The sequence below is a fragment of the Bacillus rossius genome, chromosome 2 (genome assembly GCF_032445375.1).
Source record: "Bacillus rossius redtenbacheri isolate Brsri chromosome 2, Brsri_v3, whole genome shotgun sequence".
Lineage (NCBI taxonomy): Eukaryota > Metazoa > Arthropoda > Insecta > Phasmatodea > Bacillidae > Bacillus > Bacillus rossius.
Window position 1 is genome coordinate 88,885,668 of NC_086331.1, and position 15,812 is coordinate 88,901,479.

General features: G+C 32.0%; 1 protein-coding gene across 7 annotated transcripts in view; it reads left to right on the forward strand.

The window, feature by feature from the left end:
• The window catches only part of LOC134529439 (DDB1- and CUL4-associated factor 7), a 200,128-nt gene that overhangs the window by 159,872 nt on the left and 24,444 nt on the right, over positions 1 to 15,812 (forward strand). For 6 of the 7 annotated variants that reach the window (XM_063363539.1, XM_063363534.1, XM_063363537.1 and 3 more), the window contains exons 5-6: positions 315 to 422; positions 12,974 to 13,096. In XM_063363539.1, the coding sequence (XP_063219609.1) occupies positions 315 to 422; positions 12,974 to 13,096 (231 nt within the window). The remainder of the gene's footprint in view (positions 1 to 314; positions 423 to 12,973; positions 13,097 to 15,812) is intronic. The other variant, XM_063363540.1, reaches the window with a different exon arrangement.

The window sequence follows — 15,812 nt, forward strand, 5'->3', positions numbered from 1 at the left end:
TAGTGAAATATTTTATTTTCTGCTGTTGTATTACACCTTTAAAAGCCAGTATATTAATAAACTTTATCTTAATTTTTATTAGGATGAAATTATTCATATAGGCTCTTTTTTCATATTTAAATTTAATTTAAAAAATGGGTTCGACCTTTATGAATAATTTGATTTTAATTATTCATGAAAACTCTGCAACTACATGGCTACAAAGTTTCGTAATAATAATTTTATATATATGTTGCATATTATCGTCTGGTATGAACTCTGAACTCTTCTTTGTAGTAGTATTCATGCCAAGAGATAATGTTCTGTTATTTCAGAAAGGAGCTTTCCCAGACCTACTAGCAACAAGTGGAGACTATTTACGAGTCTGGAGAGCTGGTGAGCCTGACACGAGATTGGAGTGTATCCTAAACAACGTTAGTACGGTATAATGACCTCCTTGTTGTTTGGTGGCAGTAACTGTTATAAAATAGTTTTATAAAAATAACTTAATATCTGTGTTAAAAATTAACCTTCTATGTTATACATGTGTTAACTTCTTGTTATCACAATATTTTATTGATTAATTTTCTTTTGTAGCTTGTCAGCATTGTTTTTCTTTTTGTTTGTGTTTAAGTTTTTTGTAATATTAAATTCTCACTAAAATATGTTTAATACAAAATTTCAGCTTAAAGGTAAGTGTTTGTATATCCGAATACAGGTGTACATGAACTAAATATTACATTTTTGGCTTGTTATGTTGATCAGGTTTTACCTAAGTCAAAGTTGAAGAATTGCAAAATTTTTAAATAGTTGAACCCCTTAAAATGCAGAAAAATACTCATTTAATCATTAGGTTTACAATATCCTTGTTTTTAAGTATCTTTGTCAACCAAGTAGGCTTAATATTTTTACAAAGCGTGCTGAAACCCAGGCTGCATTGTGAGCCAGGTACCTGCGGGTCAGTCACCCAGGCCGTTGACTCCCGGGCAGCTTGCGGTGGCGCGCGGACAGCTGACGTAATGCTTGCCTCTGAGGATTAACCTTGTCCTCGCTTTCCCCCCTCCTCCCCACACCCTCCTTCATCTCTTCTATTGTTGTCCATCCTGCTTGCTTTCTGGAGGTCTCTGCGGGCTTCTTAGAGGCCATGCTTGGAGTGACGTGACTCTGACGCGTTTCTGGATGCTTCGGGCATTGGGTCGGCTCAGGATGGTGTAACACATCACAACCACTCCAGACCATTCCAAATAGATGGCCAATTTGTATAAAAGTGGCGACACTGGCTTCCGTGGAGAGATGAGTTGAGTGAAGTGCGAGTTCAGCGAAGAGGGCGAGAGAGAGCCCCCCTTTTGCGAGCGGCGCGGACGTGGAGCGACTGGACTGTGCGTGTGTGACCGAGTATTGTGAGACTGTGTCTGGACAGATGCGAGGTAAGAGGTGAACCACTATACAGCCTAGCTACAGTATGGAGTGTGAACTGTGGACTTGGCAAATATTTAGTGATTTGTGAACATACATTAAGTGTTATGATTTAATTATTAATGTAAATATTAGTAACAAATAAAACTGTATTTTCCACTCGTAAAAGTTGGTGCCAGAAGTGAGATAGCCCTAATTAAAGGATTTAGAAATAATTAATAGTAAATTTAAAAAAAATATATAAAATATTAGAATTTACACTTTAAAGAATAAAGTGAATGTTAGGAACTGTAGTTTGTTTTAGTGTATAGAAGTTAGTGCTAATTTTGAGTAGAATTTGAGCAAACTTTTAGATTAAATTAGAGTGTAGATAGTGACAGGCTGGTAGTGTATGTGGACAAGAATGTTGGCTGCAGACAAACTAAAGAGTGTAATGGCTTTCTTAGTCGAGATGAAAAATGATGTTAAGAAAATGAAGAATAAAATTTATAGTAACCAGGATAAACTGGAGAATAGTCTGGAGTAGATGAGGAGTAGCCAGGAAAAGTTGAAGAGTGACCAAGGGGAAGATAAAGAATGAAATGAAGAGTAACCAGGATAAATTTGAAAGTAGCCTGAAGAGTGAAATAAGGAACAGCCAAGAGTAAGTTAAGAATGCCATGAAGAAAGAGATTGAGGACATAAAGAAGAACCAAGAAGAGATGAAGAACTGCCAAGGAGTTGAAGAATAGCCAAGAAGAAATGAAAAGGGGGCAAGAAGAATTGATGAAGAATATTGATGAAACCACATCCAGTTGGCAGGTAAAGTGCAGAGTTTGGAGCAGTACATCGCACAAAAAGAACAGCAACTTGCCAAACAGGAACAACAGCTAATTCAGCTTGAATAGGCAACCAATCGGCATGTAGACGCTGTGATCGAGGAGTGCTGTCGAATGATTAAGGAAGCTACATCTGCTAAAAACCAGTAGAGTAACTCCGAGGATGTTAAGGTGAAGGGCACTTCCTGCGGTCACCCAAAATTCAAGTCACCCACCTTCGATGGTCTATCTTTGTGGACAATGTACAGAAGACTGTTCGAGGCAGCTGTAGAAGTAAATGGTTGGGGCAAGAAAGAAAAGGCTACAGCTCTCGTCTTGGCCCTGTGAGTATTTTCACTCGAGCTGCTGCAGACCATACCAGTTCCAGACAAAGACTTATGGGGTACTAGTAGAAGTCCTAGAGCTGAGGTATGGTGACTGTCACATAGTCAAGTTATATAGAAAAAAAACACACACATGCACATGCACACACTACACACACACACTCACTCACACTCACTCACTCACTCTCACTCACTCACTCACTCACTCACTCACTCACTCACTCACTCACTCACTCACTCACTCACTTTGTGATTCATAAATTATGCATTTCCAGTATTTCACTCACATGTTCACTGGTAGAATGTTAACTTTACCCTATCCAAAAATACACAAGTAATTCAAAGATGGTTTACCTTACCTGAACTGAAAGTAAAAAAAACTGGCACCAATTTTTTGTCACCAAGAGTTCTAGTGGAAATTTTAAAGTTTAAGTGACATACTTAAAACTTCTTCATTTATTCTGTGTAAGTTTCTGTTGAGTGTAGTTGAGTTACTTTTCAGTTCAAGGAAAGAACTGTTATAAGAAAAAGCCAATCTTTTATTGAACGTGACTCTTGACTTATAAACGTAAATTTAAGTTTTTAGTACTGATCAGTTTTCAGTTCCATTCAGTTTAGAGAAAACCCAGATTTTTAGCACGGATAGTAAAGAGTTTACTATGTATAGTAAATTAATTAATTCAGTCTTAACATCTTGTAGACATCAAAATCATTAGAAACTATGATGGATAAAGTGATGTGAATGAAGTAGTGATATAATGCATTGGTGAGAGTAACAAGAGCACCCAGAGAAAACCCACCAGCTCACTGCAATGTCCAACATGTTCCCCATTCTCAAAAAGTTTGGTGTCAGCCATTATTATGTTGATATTTTATTTTTAAACAGGAAGTAATCTAATATATGCCATATGTATAGTCTAATCCCTCTGATAGTATTATGAAAGAAGAAACTAACCTTTATGCCAAATGTACAATAACAACAATAAAAACAGCAACAACAACAACAACAACAACAATAACAACAATAACAATAACAACAAAATTGCAAAATAGATTAAACAGGAATTATTTCCTCATAATGAAGTTAAAGATGACCAGAACATTTTACTATCTGACTGAAATCACACATTATAGTATCAAGTCCATTACTAAATGTTCATTTCTAATCTTCCAAACTATAGTTTTCTGTATTCCTTTCTGAAGATGAACTGATGTGCTACTTCCTTAATGTCTACTTTATCAAGTCCTTCTTTATGAACACATGTGCCTAAGGGTTCTGTAGCTTATTTTTCATACGTTATATATTTATTCCATTGGTTTTTATTTAATAAACTTAAATATTTTAAATGTAGTATTTTTTCTGGTACATGTAAAATTTTTAATGTTTATTTGTCTAAATTTATGTAAGCCTACCTGAAATTTAACTTAAAAAGAAAGTATTTCTTTTCAAACCATTAAATAACACAACATTTATGATATACAAGCAATCTGTAAAAATATTTTTGGTAACAGGCAGCATTTGTAAGATTTAAGCATTGAGTCTACATGAAACTGAAAGATGGTAAGTACACAATGAGTTCTTGGTGATCATGATTGCTGAGTCATGTGTTTTAAACCACCTCTTGGCATGATTCAACTTAAGAACACAGAGTATCATTAAACATGGTTCACAATCTTCACAACCCACTGTGATCACAGAAATACTGTCTATGCATAACCAATTGTGTTGATGTAAAAAATCATTTCATTCCATAGCTTCATAAGTACGTACCATAACACATCACTCGCATACACCTAGTGCTATGGCTAACCCTTACATCCTAACCTTACCTCTTTCTTATATGCCTAAACAGGGCCTAATGTGATACGTATAGAGTATGGCCACAGTAACGTTTACACTTTTCAGAGCTTTTTTTTATTGTTGGGTTTGAAAAGAAGTACATTAAATAATAGGGAGGGGCCCAGACAATTATATTATTTGTCCCCGGGCCATTAGTTTCTCTCGATGGCCTTGGGCCTAAAAATTGAATGTAGCACACCAGCTTAATTAATATTATCATGTATCTTCATTTATACCTCACATTTTGTTCTCCTAACTATACTCAATTTTATATGTAGTTAAATAAATCACCTGCTCTGGGTTAATTATTGTGGGAAACGAAATTAAAATTCTCTCCCCATCCCTCCCTATTTGTCAAACCATTGCAGTATTGTGAAACCCAAAATATATTCATCATCAGCCGCCAACGTTGGGCACATAGTATCACATTGGGATGTGCTGTTATGGGATCCACTTATTGGAAACATTCAATGAGCAGTCTGATACTCAATCTTCCTCTAGTAGCATTTATTGTACGCATTATCTTTTACCATCAATAACTCTTAGGTAAAATTTTAAAATACTATAAGGGGAATTAAATAGGTTTGAAATTATAATTTCAGCTGAAATTTAAATGTACTTATGTATTTTTAATGCTTACTACCTGACAAATTTATACTATTAAAAAAACAAATGACACTTAATAGCAGATGATTACATAACACATGTGGTGGCAACAACTATAAACGTGATGAAGGATAGGCTGACAGAAATTATATTCTAGTTTTAGTTCCGTGTGCTATTTGTATTTTATATTTTAACAATTTGAAGGTATATATAAATGTTTTAAATTGATCCACATCAATTTTTTCCAGCAGAAAAGTTTCTGAGATTGGAAAATGTATGCAGTACTTGTTCAGAAGTCAGGAAAGTGCTATGGATGTAAACAGGCATGTGGTTTGGATTTATTTTCATTGTTTCAGGTAATTTTAAAAGTTAATTGCTATGAGTGATTATAAAACCTTTTTCTGTTCTTTCATTTAAGTATTGTGTACCTCATTTGATCCAAGTTTAAAAAACTTACCATGAATTAAAAATTTAGTTAAAAGTATTTCTAAATGATAATAAAATGTGCATAAATGTAAACGCACCTGAATGAGTCCATTCCTGAAATTAAGGACGCTCACATCAGTCTACGTTTTTCTTGTCAGTCGGGCATTGCAGTTGGAGCATGTATACCGTTGGTCCTAAAAGCATTAATTTCAACAGCTGGGCATCAACACATTAAATGTAATGCCCTTTTTTTTTTACTAAAATTATACACAATGTCTAGAAACATAGCTTTCAAAAAATTCCAAACATAGAATACAGGCATAAAAACAATTTTTAAAGTAAATAAAGTACTGAAAATTACACTTGCATAAATACTAACTTAGCCAAAATTGTGATAGTCAGTAAAACATAGTTAAAAGTCTTTTCTAAATAAAAATAACTAAATATCAGAACTATTACAAAAATATTCCAAATAAAAAAAATTTAAATACAAAACTAAGTCACCACTACCTTAACCAACTGATACTCTGTGATACTAACAAATATCAAATCACAAAATACTCTGCAAGATGTTGAGGGCAGGGGTTCGCAATAGCACATGACAGTATTTTAGTTTTTAAACCAAATATACAGTTAATAGTTTGTAGTGTTATGTCTCTTATAATTAAAATAATACGTCTTGCCTTATCTTAGTTAACAAAACTAAATTTAGAGTTACTGATCTGAGATGCAGTATCTATTATGCCACAAATAATATGTTTTGCCAATTATATCATTGTCGTAGGAATAATTAGTAGTTGGATGTTGTGTGATGTTTAATAATGCATATGTTCAAAATCAAAGGTAAATGTCAAGGTGGTTCATAGGTTGTTGAAGGAGAGGGTGTATAGAATGTAATAAAAAAAAGAGTGCTTGTATCTCTGTTCATGTGATAGAAGTGAAACTTCTTCAGCGTTTCAAACCTCGACTCATAAGTATATCGTAAGGGGTAAAACAGCAGAGAGAGAGAGAGAGAAAGAAAGAAGACAATTTTCTAAAAATAACACAGCGTGAGGTTTTTTGGCTTTTATTTCTTTTTCAAGTATTTAAGAATCCTAACCTTTTTTGTATTTATTTAAAAATATTATTAAAATAAAAATAAATTAATAAACGGAATCAACCAAATTATTACTCACTTCAAAATAACTGCTCAGGATATCAATAATTATTGATCAATCAATAATGATTAATTAACAATTAATATTACTCACTGTTGAAATACACCATAAAGAGAAACTTTGCATGTTACTGTTTCTTTAAACAATTCTGCCATTTGGAACACACCAAATCTCTGAACAAAATATGAAATTCATAACAGATAGCGCCATCTATGCGGGAAATGCAAGGACTGTCTAAACAGCGCTCTCTACACTGCTAATTTAACAAGGAGGAACGCTAGCCCACTGGTAGCAAATATAAAAGTCAAGGCATTAACAGCTGACTGAAACAAGCGCATTCGCACACTGTCTTATTCTTTCGTTCATTGATCTCTCTCGGTTCAATTTTTTTTTTGGGGGGGGGGGGGGGAGATGATTCATTACTCAAAAAGGAGAATTCAAATGTGCCCAGTAACATACATAACATAATGTTCATTTTATATCTCTTTGGCCAAGTACCTATTCTCTGTCCTTTTCGCATCAGAAACGTTTCACAACCACATTTCACGAAAATGTAGCATTAAAATTCGGCCTTGAAATTTTACTCTCATTGTGCCCAAAGAAGTTTCACTTCAATTAAGCAGATAGTAGTGTACATTAACCATTTATCTAATTATGAGATGTGTAGCTTCTGCCATATTAGTTAACTCAGTGCCTCACATTTTGTGGTGCAACTGACTTTTGAATTACATAGACTTGGTATTTCCTTTTCATTGCAACTCAAATAATTCTGTTTATCAGAATTTAGTTTTTCATCAGTGGCGAGATGTGTGTTGGTAACAGTTCTAATAATGCATTGTTTACCAAAGTTACTTGTGAAAGCTACTAAACACAAACAATTCAGGAATATTTTTGAGGAACAAATTAATTTGTAGTAGTACATAAACATCTCCCACACTAACCAGGTCAAGTAAATTGAAGTTGTAAATAATGGCTGTTATGTTACTGTAGTGTGTAAGGTGGGAAGAAACCATTCAGTGAAATAATTTATTCTTGTTTGTTGCAGTGTCAGAATCTGTTATTATTGTTGTTTGAATATTAAATGATAATAGCCAATTTTTGGGTATTAATTATTGTTAATGGTTCAACTAATTATAAGTGGTGACTGGGGATTATTATTTGTAAATCAGTGCTTACTTTACATATGTTTAAGGATGAGCGGATGAATGGGACAATGTTTTCCATTTGTTTCTTCCCCTCACTTGCTTTCTCTCGTTCATGACTCATGACCCTCCATTCCTCTACTGATGCTGCAGTCTCCCCACCACCTCATTATAAGCCATTCTAAGCTTGAACTCAAAATCTGAAAGCATCTGCACTAGCAATGTTTTATTTAAAATTGCTTCATGTATATCACTAACTTTGTGCATACATGCAAATACTTTACAGTGCTGCTAGCATGGCACTAAATTGAAAGGAAAACAATGTTTTCAGTGATTTTGATGAGTTTGTGTTTTTTATTACAAAATCTTTAGAGTTCTCTATTTAAATCTGCAAAAGGAAATGTAAGAAAGTGATAATTTTATGATATAAATTTAAATTTTAATAGTTATGTAATTTTCTGAACATTTTGTTATAAATTTGACCAATGTAGTGTAGAATAGTAGATAATGTCTGTTCTCAGCTACGTCACATGGTGAAGTCACTTCCCTTTTTACTTTTACCATGTAATCAGACCAACCTTCTTGATCTAATAGTTTTTATCATTAATAGTTTAGAATGCTATAGAAAAGTAGAAATACGTGTCATCACAGGTAATGTGGCTATTTATAAGTATCAATAAGGCAGCTATGTTAATAATGGTGTATCTTTTTCAAGGCCACAATTAAGTATTAGATCAAAATAATATTTGTTTATATGAAAATTATTATAAAAGCTAGTCACCAGGCACAGTTTTGATTTCTCTGGGAGAAAGTATACATATTTTATTATAAAGCATGCCAAGCATCAGGGATGGATCTGCATCTTCGGTTCACCCCCATTTTTATCATTTGTTTTAGCATACAGTGTAAACTCAGTGGACTGAGCATTTTTCGGTGTTATAGAGAGTGGTCGTTAAATGAAGAGAAATAAAAGATATGATTTTACTATTTTTAATAATATGAATTTACTAATATAGTACACATTTTACACGCGAACATTAATATTCATACAAGTAACAACACTTATTGCATAAAGTTTGTTATCTTCGTCTGATGTGTTTTGCTGCTCCAATATTTTAATTGTATTTAGTATGTACTATTTTACTGATATCTTGAGATACTGCCGGATCACCTTGATTATATAAAAAGTATTTTTCTAATAGTTTCTTTGCATCAAGTGCTTAATAAATCTTTTTCGTCAATACACAAAGATTTTCGTTTACTCGCCACGTTTACAGTTTGAAAGTCTGTAAGCAACTGCGAAAATGATAATGTGTAACAACTTGACAAAAGTCTAGTGACCAAGGTAAACATGTGCAAGTTTATCATACAAAAACAAAAGACAAAATTTCTTAGAATCTCGGGTACGTCAGTCGAAGTAAACACGTGCGAGATAATACAACAACAAAACAGCAAACAAAAGAACGTACACAGCTGCAGTTCTTATCAACTTCGGCAGCTTAGAAAATACTGCCTAATGATTTATAATGCCGTATTATTGTCGTTAAATAGAGTTAGCGTGACGCTGTATAGAGTGTATTATTGTATAGAAAACAAGGTAAACCAACCAAAGTCAAGCAATTTCGACGTTTTAAGGAGTTTGTCGTTAAATCGAGTGATGTTATAAAGAGTTTACACTGTATGTAATATGCATATGAAATAAAGTACAGTTTGGTTAGATAATTATGACTGCCTAGAGTTTGCAAAAGTTAGTATAATGGATTTATATTCGCTATGTGAATTTTTTTGAAAGTTGATATTAAAGATATGATTAGTTTGAATAGTCAAGCTGAGCATTTTTACATAAATGATATTTTCCATTGATAATCATTTATTTTTATAGTTAAGTCTAATTTAAGAAGTTTGGAACTATTAGGACCCCTGCCAACTTCATTAACTTGGGTACAACAGCATAGCTCTGAACCTGTTTTCTTTATTTCTTTGTGTTCAACCAGAAGAATTAAAAATATATATTTTTCAATGCAAATACTACATTGTAAAAAATTTAAATATATTTCTGCAAATATTTTGATATATGTATTATCCAGCAATAAATTATAAGAATGGAGATTTAAGTAGTATTATTATAGGAGTCTCTTAAAAAAATTTTAAATGTGATTTATTGATAATATTTAATTGAGATCACTGGATAGAGAGGGAACTTACTGAAACTTTTTATCGCTAACTTTTTGTGTGTCTTAATACGAACACAACACTAATTATTCTAAAACATATGTCTTAATATGACATTAAATAACTTTTTATATTTCATAACTAGTTTCATAAAGAATCTCAGAATTAAGTTTGCATGGATGTTTTCAGCCAATAATGGTACTTTTTTATTATCTGTAGTATTTAACCATTCTGCACATTTCATGTTTGGCTAAATCTTGTAAGTACTTCTAGTATACTTTTTAATCATTTATTAGCTCTCTAATTGTTATATATATGAGTTTTGCTCATAACTTTATCTCCAATAAAGTACATTTTCACTTGCAAGTGAAGCAATTAAGTATGTATATGTATTTCAAATCCTGTTCTGATTGTGAAATATTAGCACAGGTATAACAGGAGCAGTTCTTATTGTAGTTGAATTTTTGAAGTGAAAACTTCTTTAGCTGCATTGAGTGATTTTTGGTAGGGGCAAAACTTATGGGTTTGCATCACTGACATGCTAGTGATGTGTTGCGCCAGACTGGTGACGTGCAGCGGCCTGTATACATGTATACGCATATATACACTAATACATTGTATATACTCGATTGTATCATGTGCGTGTTGGACTCTTTTTGGATGGGTAAAATCTTGTGTGTTTGCATCACCAACATGCTGTAGTAGCAGTAAGTGAAGTTAAATTGACTGCGTGAAAAGTTTAATTTGTGAATATTGTGCATTGCCCAGTGAAAACATGACATAGGTCTGACATCACTGGTAAGTCATAGCTAGGTAATGAATTTTTACGTAATTTTGACATACCACTGACATCTGTTGTGACTAAAATATGATGTAAGGATAAATGATATCATGCTGACATCATACTGATATTTATAGAAATAAAGGTATAGAGAGCTGAGAAAATCGGTATGAAATCTTCTGAAGCCCTCGCCTGATAAAATAAGAAATCAAGAATTTCAATTTTTTTAATTTAAAAGTAGTTGTTTACAACAATCTTCCGAAAATTAAAACAAGAAAATAAAAAATGTATGTATTGTATAGCCAATAAGATAGAGTCCAACTTTTATATAATTGCTAATTGCGTATATAATAATTTTACATGTGATCGTGACCTTTTATCCCTTCTCCCTTAAATATTCGACATAATGCATTGTCATTTGTAGAGGCATAGTTTACGACTAGCTTATATGAACTTACTAAACTGCCTGTATGTAAATCGCTTGCGTAACGTTGCGGATAGCGCATAAGACTGGTGAGCTTTAGGTACTAGGTTCGTATCCCGAGTGTTGCGATTTTTCGTGTATTTGTTTTTGTATTTGAGTCACATTGAATTATTTTGTTATATATTTTTTATTTAATTATAATTATGATTTCATGAATAATCATCATATCAACAATACTCAAGTCCGTTTTTGCATTAGAGTCACATTGAATTATTTTATTATATATTTATAATTTAATAATAATTATGATTCATAAATATTCATAATAACAATACTTAAATCCTTTTTTATTTATTTATTTATTATTATATTAAAAATAATAAAGGATCCGAGTGGGATTTAAACCTGAATCGCTAGGCATTTAAAAATATTATTATTATTATTATTATTATTATTATTATTATTATTATTATTATTATTATTATTCAATGCCTGGTTTAATCGATACAATTGAGGATCATTACTATATCATCAGTATGTAAAATTCACTTAAGGGAGATCATGATTTCAGACTAACATCATCATTATGTCATTAATGTTACATCAGTATCTGATGTAAATAAGTACGAAATAATTATTCAGACTATAATTAATTTAATAATTCAAAAATAGAACACAGTTATTCCAAAGTTTTAAGTTTTCACTTCTGTTGGCAGTCCCCATGTCTGTTATTTATTTTTACTAACATAGTTTACTGTATCTGTAAATTATATTTTTTTGCGCCAAATAAGAATTAAGTTAGCTTAAGTAAAGTATAAAATGAACACTGCATGTGGTGACAGCATGTATTTAAATTCCTTTTTCTTTGTAATGTATTAATGTTGTAAACCATCTCTGCATTTTTGTGTAAACTTCTTGACTAAGACTGTTATGTAAACCAGGGATGGATCTAAACATTTTTTCACCTGGAGTAGAAATTTTGATTAGAGGCATCCTCCCCAAACAGTAATAAACTTACCAGGCATAATTTGTTTTACATCCTTGCAAATTATCTAACATCATGTAGTCTACTTACAATGATTAAGTATGTGTTTTATTTCACGTATTGTAGTTATTGTAAAAATATAATGTTTAAGGTTCTATGGTAACATAAATGATAAAAAAAACATAGTTTTAATTGTGCTACACGGCCTGGTGCAAGCATGCCACACAAGCTCACTATAAACTTGAGTAATAAGATCTTTATTGAAAACATGTATATTGATAATGAGTAATCAAAATAGTGTATAGTTATATTTTTATTTGCCTTTAATTCCACACTTTTTGTAATCTACATAATATTTGTCGGCCCATCCTGTGCCTGAGGCAGTCTCCCCCCTCTCCCCTGATCCATCCTTTTTTAGTTAATAAGTGTGATGAGATGTTCCATGTGATTATATTATTCAAGACATGGCTCCTCCTGTCATGTTGGATTACCATATTGACATGCCATTATTACTTATCTAGAACAATATGCTTCGCTACGCGAGCATTCAATTTTGTGTTCTGTGGAGCTATCTGTTATTTGTGAAATTTTGGGCAATTATTCTCTGTAAAAAGTTTACCCTGACTGATTGGGTTGTGTTCACTCAATAAAAGTTCATTTTCTGGAATTCCACAGTTGGGTAACACATGCAAAATTGCTTTTTTTTAAATTTCATTTTCAAAATATTCATAAATATATACAATTAGCAAAAAAAATTACTGAAAATTCAACTCAACAGATGAGGCCAAGCCTTAATTTTGTAAATTGCCCTGCCTGCCCTTTTTTGTTTACTTACCATTCCCAAACATGTTATAAACTTCATATGTGGGTATTTTAATGTTTACAAAAATGTTGTCTTTTACAGAACAAAAATTCAGATTTTTGTGCACCATTAACATCTTTTGATTGGAATGAAGTTGATCCAAATTTAATTGGTACATCAAGTATTGATACAACTTGCACCATATGGGGCTTGGAAACAGGACAGGTAAGAATTAATTATAAGAAATTACAGAAATTTAATTCCAGACGTAGGATATATGTGTTGTTATTCTGGCTGGTTGAGGCTGGATAGAACCTGCTCAGCATTATATTATGAAATATGTACTAATTTACTTTTACTTATGTACATTGTGGATATAATTTACACAAATATCGTTTACGTGGTAGGAAGCTCTGACATTTTACATTCCTTTGCAACAATCAGCTTACACTAATAATTTGAAATGGGGGCAGAATGTCGTGATGTTGCGACTTTATTCCTTTGATAGTTTCCTTATAACCTTACACTGGAATGAGTTTTGCTATTCTCGAGTGAAAATTAGTTTCAAAATGAAACCATTTCCTTTGGAATGATTCGACTTCCTGAGATCATGGTGACATCAAGGGTTTATATTGGATTTTGCATAGTTGCCATTTTTATTTACATAGCTCATGGCATAGTTAGAGATTATATAGTTTTGTTTAGGTTTCCGAAGTGTGTATTCCAACATTTTTTGTTAGGCAAATGATAGACACATTAAAATTCATTTGTTGTTAGTAAGGCATTAATAACAATTTTTGTGTAAGACAAAATGCATAAAAAATTTTAACATTGCAATAAAATTGAAAATTATTCAAGGCAAATAGAAAAGTAGATACATAATTTCGATTAACTTGTAAATAATTGAAAACTCACACATATTCATCTCTATTCGTATTAATTAATTTTACATATTAAAACAACTAAAAAACACAGTTGATAAACTGCTGCCTTCACGCACCATAAAAATTGAAATACATATGTCATTTAAGTTTACAACAAATATATTTCTTAAGCTTTCTTAATTTTTAAAAACATTTTAGCCATAATAATGCCACACTAAACACTCTGTAATACATTTTAAAATTATTTAGCAGGCAGCTGTTGTCTAAACAAAATAATACAAGATCCATAAATAAATATATAACATATAACTTATAGGGTGTATTCCTTTGAACAAAAATCTGTTATGTTTATTTGGATTTTAACTTTAAACTGAAATTTTGGAATAAGAATCTCCCATAATGATTTCACATTTCAAAATGAATAGTAGTTTGTGAAAGTGAGCTTAATGGTTGGAAATAATAGTAGTGAGACTCAGCACTTGTAAAAAGAAACACAAAACAACTCATTAATCTGTCCCTTGGTCAGCTAACACTTATAGTACTTAGTAGTCAGGGGTTATACAGTATGGAAAACCATGAAACCATAAAAGTAAAGGAAATTAAAATGGCCAGGGACTATCGGGAAAAGTGAGAAAAATTACAAAATATTTCTGGTATTTACTTTTGTGATAGCAAAGTGAAATAGCACTTTCTGTTTTCGCTATGGGTTGCCTACTCAATAAATGGTAAAAGGCAAAGTATTACAACATTTGGAAGATTTCCTTATTTTTTGTGAAATCAAAGGCTCCCTAGCGTAAGCACTGAGTTGAACAAAAAAAATTTTTTTTTTCATGCATTTATATATATGTTCTATAGCCTACATTGAATAGTTTTAAATGAATTGATAGCAATAGTTTACAAACACATGTAACAATCTAAAATTGTGTTAATTGGTTGCTTTGCCATTTATTTTGTCACAGCTGCAGCACCTGTTGACTACAAACTTTCCAACATGTGCTCTGTGGTCCAACAGAGGCTAGCAAATGCCAGCGTACTGGGGCTTTTTTTGTTTTCCTGTCTCATGTGACTGAAGTTGTTATTTAAACATAGTAGATTAATTATATTGTGTAAGCTAAAATTTTAATCAATGCTGATTCCGTAGGAAGTATATGAAGACAGATGTATTTTCAAGTAGAAAATATTTATTAGTAATGTCTGCAATGATCTTGTTGATTGAATGTGTAGGTATATGTTTTGATGCTGGTGATAAAAGACGGCATCAGGAATCAAATGAAAACAAATGTGATACGAAACATGAGGGGTGATAAAGTGTGGCATGACTGTTATTGGAAAATCTGAAAGTGTTCCGGAATAAAGTCAATAGTTTGTAAAACAAGTATTCAATATTCTGCAACCTCAACTTGTGAAATTGGGGTAAAAAATAAACATGAGGTAGGCCTTGTCCAAAGCCAAGCAAACTTTTCCCAAAATAATTTTTTTCATTTTTTTTATTTATTTATTTTTACATTTATTTTTTTATTTATTATTTATTTTTTGCATTCAATTTAATTCTGTTGCACGTAGGGCAGTGAAATTCTGCAAATTCTTGGATAAATATAGATAATACAGTAAAGTTGAATTATAACCATAAGTATTATGAAAATATTTATTAGTTTTTCTTTAGAACCAATTTTTCAGAGTAGAGTATGAACTTTATCTAATTCTTTATCAATTAAATTGCTCAAGCGACCAATAAAGTAACATTTATGTTTACTTAAAAGTAACTAAATGAAAATTTCACAGTTTTCACTAATATTGCTCAATAAATCTAACTCACTGGGTTTATTTGTGACTTCCATTGTTCACTGGAATGTTTGTCGATTGAATAACACCTCACGGTTTACCGATTAACCTGGAAGTGTAGATCCTCATCACACGACTGCACCATGTTTTGTTTACTGCTTTATTTTGTTCCTATGCATCGCTTACACATTTTGATTAATACATTTCTTTGTTCTTCGTTGACATTGTGCATCTCTAGTCCACATGTACCTCAACTGACCTCCGTCTTTATACCG